Source organism: Echinops telfairi, unplaced genomic scaffold, assembly GCF_000313985.2.
Source record: "Echinops telfairi isolate 266 unplaced genomic scaffold, ASM31398v2 ScPeMD7_6;HRSCAF=24_0, whole genome shotgun sequence".
Lineage (NCBI taxonomy): Eukaryota > Metazoa > Chordata > Mammalia > Afrosoricida > Tenrecidae > Echinops > Echinops telfairi.
The window spans coordinates 9,570,584-9,577,129 of record NW_022103902.1 but is presented as its reverse complement, the minus strand read 5'-3'; the positions used below and the strand labels follow the sequence as shown (position 1 = coordinate 9,577,129).

General features: G+C 38.3%; 1 protein-coding gene across 1 annotated transcript in view; it reads left to right on the top strand.

The window, feature by feature from the left end:
- Positions 1-6,004, top strand: part of MORC1 (MORC family CW-type zinc finger 1) — a 193,941-nt gene extending 187,937 nt beyond the window's left edge. Inside the window, exons 28-29 of the mRNA XM_045286149.1 lie at positions 3,121-3,315; positions 5,867-6,004. Of these exons, the coding sequence (XP_045142084.1) occupies positions 3,121-3,315; positions 5,867-6,004 (333 nt within the window). The remainder of the gene's footprint in view (positions 1-3,120; positions 3,316-5,866) is intronic.
- Positions 6,005-6,546: the final 542 nt, after the last annotated feature.

The following is a 6,546-nucleotide window of genomic DNA, read 5'->3' as shown; positions in this document are numbered from 1 at the left end:
TACCAGAAGAATGTTTCCCTGTGATTCATTAGCTATGCCGAGGCATTCAAATTGAGTGAGTCATGACAAACGCTGGATAACCTTGAGAAGAATGGGACACTAAAGTGTCCTCACAGGAACCTGTGCAGATTCCAAGAGGCATTAGGAGAATAGAAAAAAAGCACACTTCATGGTTTAAAATCAAGAAAGGGTTGCCTCAAGGTTGTATCCTCTCACTAGACTTAGTCCATCTGTGTGCTGAGCAAATAGCCAGAGAAGATGAATTATATGAAGAAGAATGTGGCATCAGGATGGGAGGAAGGCTTCTTAGCAAACCACATAAGACATTCATAAGCTACAAATTGCTTGCTGGCAGTAAGGAGGACTTGAAGCACTTGATGAATATCAAGGATTGTAGCTTTCAATCGAGCTTTCAAAATCCTCACAAAATTTTAGCCTTCAAAATCCTAACACCTGGACCAATAGAGAACATCATAGTAAATGGAATAAAGGTTGGAGTTGTCGAGGATTTTGTCTTTCTTGGATCCACAATCAATGCTCATGGAAACAGCAGTCAAGGGATCAAAGATGCATGGCACTGGGTAAATCTGCCACCCGGGACCTCTTTAAAGTGTTACAAGGCAAGGAAGTTACTCTGAGAACTCAAGCTACGGTGTTTTCCATTGACGAATATGCCTGTAAAAGTTGGACATTGAATGAGGGCGACTGCGGGCTGCCAAAAGAACAAACAGATCTGTCCTGGAAGAAGCAGAGCCAGAAGGCTCCTCAGAGGCAGAGATGGGGAAGCTTTATCTCCTGTGCTATGGACATACCATCAGGGGGGACCAGCAGATCCCGGAGAAGGACATCACGCTTGGTAAAGTAGAGGAAGGCCCTCGACAAGGAGGGACTCAGTGGCTGCAGCAGTGAGCTCCCACAGAGTAGCAATTGTGAGGTGCGTGCAGGCTTGGGTGGTGTTTATTTCTGTTGTACATAGGGTCGCTATGAGCCAGACCGACTCGATGGCATCTCAACAACACTGTCAACACCCCATTATTCAGTGCGATGTGTCGAGCCCTGGAAATACAACAGTGAACAAGACCAAATCCTTACTCTCATAGAGCTTACATTGTAGCGTGGGAGACAGAAAATAAATGCTTAAACAAAACATGATATATTACATAACGATAGATAAAAACCATAAAGCTAAATATAATGACATGTGCTATTAAATAATTAGTTGTATAGGAGTGAGCTTACCCCCATGGCTCAGTTTTAATCCAAATAATAGACAAGTCTATAAGATGAAACATAGTAGTACTAGGGAGGTACACATGCCTTAGGATAGTTTTGGATCAGAAAGGGCAACATTTGTCCAACTACAAAGGTTTGGCAAAGAAGGAGGAATAGAAATTGGGAACAGGGAGCAAGTAGGATGAGTGATGGTACCATGCAGAGATGAAAAGAAATGGCATGGAACAAAATGTGTGCAGATCGTTGGATGAAAAACTGATTTGCTCTATGAACCCCAGCACATTTCACAGTAAAACGTTCTAAAAGATTCTAAATATATAATTTTTTAAAAGCCATTTACAAGTCTATCGACATGCTTCCTAATTAGCTGACCTTTAACAGATTTAATTAATTATATATATAAGACCAAAGTTTGGCAATATGGAGCGTTCTTTGTGCCCCGACCTCAAAGATTCCTCTCTATTAAACGTGCAGTGAAAAAATAAATGAATTCAAGTTAACAATGCTAGCTCAAGGCAATAAGTCTCTTTATTTTTGTGGAGAATATGCACCCTTCTCTATATTCTCATTGCCTCTGTGCCTTTCATAGGTACACATAGACTTTCTACAACAATATATCATATTTGTACACCTAGCACTGTCTCCTCCTATAGACTAGAACTGCCTGAAGACAAAAAACCATAGCTTTATACAAGGGGGCTTCAAAGAGTTGGTGGAAAATTCCATTATCTTTTCATCTAAAATTTCCATGAACTTTTTGTAGTAGCCTAGTGTATAATTCCGTTCAGTGCTTTGAGTTTGCCATATACTTTTTATTAAAGAGAATTTATTATGTATATGATTGGTTTGCTTATTTAACAGATTACATAGAAAAAGGAGAAATATATAAGGCTAATATGTGCCTAAAGATATGTGGGCAATGTATGGGAAGGCCTGAGTACAGTGGAGGGCAGCAAAATGGGCAGAGTGGGTCCAAATGGCAAGTGAGACCTGGAACTCAGCCATATTAAAAGACGTCTCCTTATCACATCAACATTTCTTTATCCCATCAGTATTTAAATGTTTATCCCAGTGATCTAGTTCTTCAGAAAAATCCCATGATCCCAGAAACATGTTGATACAAGCAATTCATGGCATCTTCAGATAAATGCCTTTGACCTCTCCATTGCCTCTTTCTATTTTGTGAGTGCCTCAGACACTACGTGAGATCTTGGAATGCAACCAGGAATCTTGAATTAGCAAGCATCGTACATGTAACTCTCTATATTCTTTACCTCAGGGCAAGGAACCTGAAGAGGTAACAGGGAAGGGAATCACTCTCACTGTAGTGTCTGTGCATCCATCCAGCTGCTTCAGGCTTGGGTGATATGTAATTGACATTGTCTGCCCCGCGCCTCCCAAAGCCAGTCAATACCCGTGGCTAGTTGGTGCTTCCGAAAACAGGTCACAAACAACTGCTTCTTTTGTGCTTTGACTAATCTGCATCACTAGTGGGAGAACAGGTCCAACACCTACTAGATTACTTCGCTTCCTTCCAAAGGAAATGCCTGTGATCTGCCTTGGTGGGTCTCTGTCTCCCTTATGATTATGCAGATGGGGCTTCAAACATTGTGGAAAATTCCAGTATTTAATTACATTGTTCCCATCAAAACCTCCTCATAGTTACTAGACTATCGCACATGTTTTTCTCCTGTCCCACCCTCAATTAGATTGTAATTTCCGTAGGGCATCAACATGTCTTAAATATATACTGTCTGTAACATTTACACGCCGAGTTGACACTTGGGATATACACATAGAATTGGGAAATGAAATGACTTTTGTGTACTATGCGTGGAAAATAATAATTTAGAAATTCACTAAAACTGCTTTTAAAAATGTCCTCAGATCCAAAATGTGTGCATGGTCCAATATGAGAAAAAACTAAAGAGCAAAATGCAGTCCATTATCTCTGATGCAGTCAGAAGAGAAGAGATTGATGAAGTCTCTCTGAGACAATGTGAAGAGAAAAGAAAACGTACAGAAGATAAACTGAAGAACCTTCGTGTAAAGCTGACATCATTGCTACAGAAACTTCACCTGGTGAGCAATGCAGGTGCATTTGAAGAGTCAGGCTAGGGCAAGCAGCAACTAGCTTCTTGTCCTAACCCTCACTATTGACCTTGGACAAGTCACTTCGTGCAGCTTATGCTCATAATTTAAAATAAAATGAACCTTGAAAGTATGTAAAAGAGCATCCTAAAAATATTGACTTTCCCTTAAAATTGGGAGTTTTTGTTGTTCTCTATATCCATTGTAAAATGATCTCTTCAATTGCTTCTTTCTAGTGGGAATCCATTTTAAAAATTGTTTACAGACAATAATACCTTTTATTTTTTATACTAATACATATACGAAAACAGTCCATTTTAATCTTAGAAGAGAGGTTGTAGAGGCCAGAAAAACACTGTGTGTTTGATTCCCAGTTTTGTTGGTATATTTCAATACAAAAATTAGTTTCTATAATATATTAAACTCCTGAGGAATAGCCTGCCTTCTACTATAGCACTTAGAAATGTTAGATGGAATATGACAAAAATAATAGGTAGATAAAAATGAAAAGTCTTCAATAATCTCATGGAAAATTCCATTTTCCCATGAACTTTTTAAAACACCTTTGAGTGGGTGAGGAACCTTTCTGCAGTGGCTACTCATTGGGCTGTTAACCACAAGGTCAGCAATTCAAACCACTCTGAGGGAGAAAAACAGCGTTCTACACCCATGACACATCCCAGCAGTGGCTCTCCACCTTCCTAGTGCCACGACCCTTTCATAGGGAGGGTGGCGAAGTGGGCAGAGTGGGTCCAAATGACAAGCAAGGTCTGGGAACAGCCTTATTAAAAGACATCTCCTCATCGCATCAACATTTCTTTATCACACCAATATGTAAATGTTTATCATTTAAATTTATTTAAATTATATTTAAATGTTTATCATTTAAATATTGGGTTTAAATGTTTGTCATTTAAATAATGATATATTTCTTCAGAAAAATCCCATGATCCCAGAAACATGTTGATACAAGCAATTAATGTCATTTTCAGATAAATGCATTTGACCTCTCTCTCCATTGCCTCTTTCTATTCTGTGAGTGCCTCAGGCACTACATGAGTTCTTGGAATGCAACCAGGAATCTTGAATTAGCAAGCATCATACGTGTAACTCTCTATATTTTTTAGCTCTGGGCGACCCCCCAACCATAAACGTATTTTTGTTGCTACTCCATAACTGTAATTTTGCTACTGCTATGAATTGGGCGACCCCTGTGAATGGGCCATTCCACCCCCAAAGAGGTCATACTTCGAGCCATAATCCCTTATGTAGTGTGTAATATATAATCATTCTGGATTTCATATGCCTGTGGCCATGGTTTCATTTGGAGGCCATTATCTTCTAACAAACAAGAATGTGATGAGATTGAGTTCTGACCTTAGTAGAGGGTGTTAATTGGATCACACTGCTTGCTTAATGGTTATTTTAGTTACTATTGCTTGCAATGCCTGTGAGGAATTAGATGCTACAGCTGAGAGGAGAAAGAAAACTGTTTCTGGAGTGGCCTGGAAAAAAGTTTGGCTGATTAAGATTAGTAGGAGGCCAATGCCTACTGAGAACATCTTTCCAGAGGCCCCCAGGTGTGTGTATATAAATAAGATATAGTCAAGCGGGGAGAATAGGTTATTTCTTTGGGGTGAAATTTGATTGCACCATATAACGTCCTCTAAAGGACCTTTCTCTTCATGGGACTGGTAAGAAGGTAGGGGAAAATACGGGTAGGCTTCACCTGTGAATAATTGTGAACAGGATTTCTGCAGGGCCATCCTGCTGCATATAAAATGAGTTCACTAAGAAGCAGGAGGTGTGATCTCATCACTGACAAGAGCCAGGAGGTGAGTGGGTGCATCTACTAGCTTTAGCATCTGGGCTACCTGCTTGACCTTTGGACTTTGGACTGAACTGCACTCCCCACTGCATGCAACATTTCTTTGAACTGTCATGAGCGCTGTAGAAATTCCCAGAACCCAGAGACCTGAGGGAATATCCTCAAGGGAGGAGCGGGAGAAATGTGGAGCCGACTGGCATCTTACAGGAGTTGGGCTTTTGAGACTTTTATAATTTCCATCTTCTAGAGACTAGTTTATTGCTTCTTATAAAAGAAGTTATTACCATAATGCTTATGTGGAAAAAGGAGAAACAGAGAAGTCAAATTTGGCTTATGTTTCTATTTTTTGCAAGTAAAACTAAAGATTCTTGATTTTAAAAAAGGAGATGTGAACCTGTAATTAAAAAGAATGACATTTTTGGTGGGGTTGGGGTGGTTTGGGAAGCTAACAAATAATTATAAAACAGAGAAGGAAAAACAAAAAATAGTTTAACTAACCTCTACTAGAGGGGAAAAAAAGGACAGAAGCATGAAGTATGAGCATGAAATGAGGTTAAATGCAAAAACATTTTGAAAGGTTAAAAGCATTATTCCAATGCAAAGTGGGTTTTGTTGCTACATAAATCACCTGGAAGCCCTTTCCGAGGCTGCTCAGATTACAGGAGTCAGCCTGTAGCATCTTTCCCTCCCATAATTCTTACTTCTCTTTTCCAGGGCGATCCGTCAGCTGATCCAGAACAGATTGACAGTTATTTAGAAGCGTTGCTTAAAGAAGATAATCTCCCTTTTCAAAATCCTTTAAATAAAGTGACTATAGAGTCAGGGCATAATTTCCTTTTCGAAAAAAAATAAAAGTGCTTCTCAAAATTAAAACTCAAAAGGCATTTCCTACTAGAAAACGTTAAGAGAATTTTACAAAATATATCTCTCTTTGTTACTGTTATCATAAAGTTTGTCCTATTTAACACTAAGAATAGTTTATGTTTAAAAAATGGAGGCAGATCATAACTTGCTTCATAATCTTATGTTCTCTTTTGTTTTATCTGAAACTCTATAATTCTGTAATTCTCCTGTGAGCTACTAAAAAAAAGTAAAATTTTATTTATGCTTCAATTTTTTTATTTACTTAAAAGGTTGTAAAATAGTGAAAATAATGGTTTTAAAATTAATATGCAAGGGGTTGTTGAATCATTTTCTCTCAAAATATTTGGAAACAATATCTAGAAATAAATTATGCCATTTTTCACAATGACCAGTAAATCAGAAAATATAAATCCCAAAAGAATTGTTCAAGATACAGGTTATATGATAATTTTATTGTTGAGTTACAGTAAAAGAAGAAACCTCTTAGACATCATGTGTATTCATATGTCTGTGTAAGTGTATATATACAT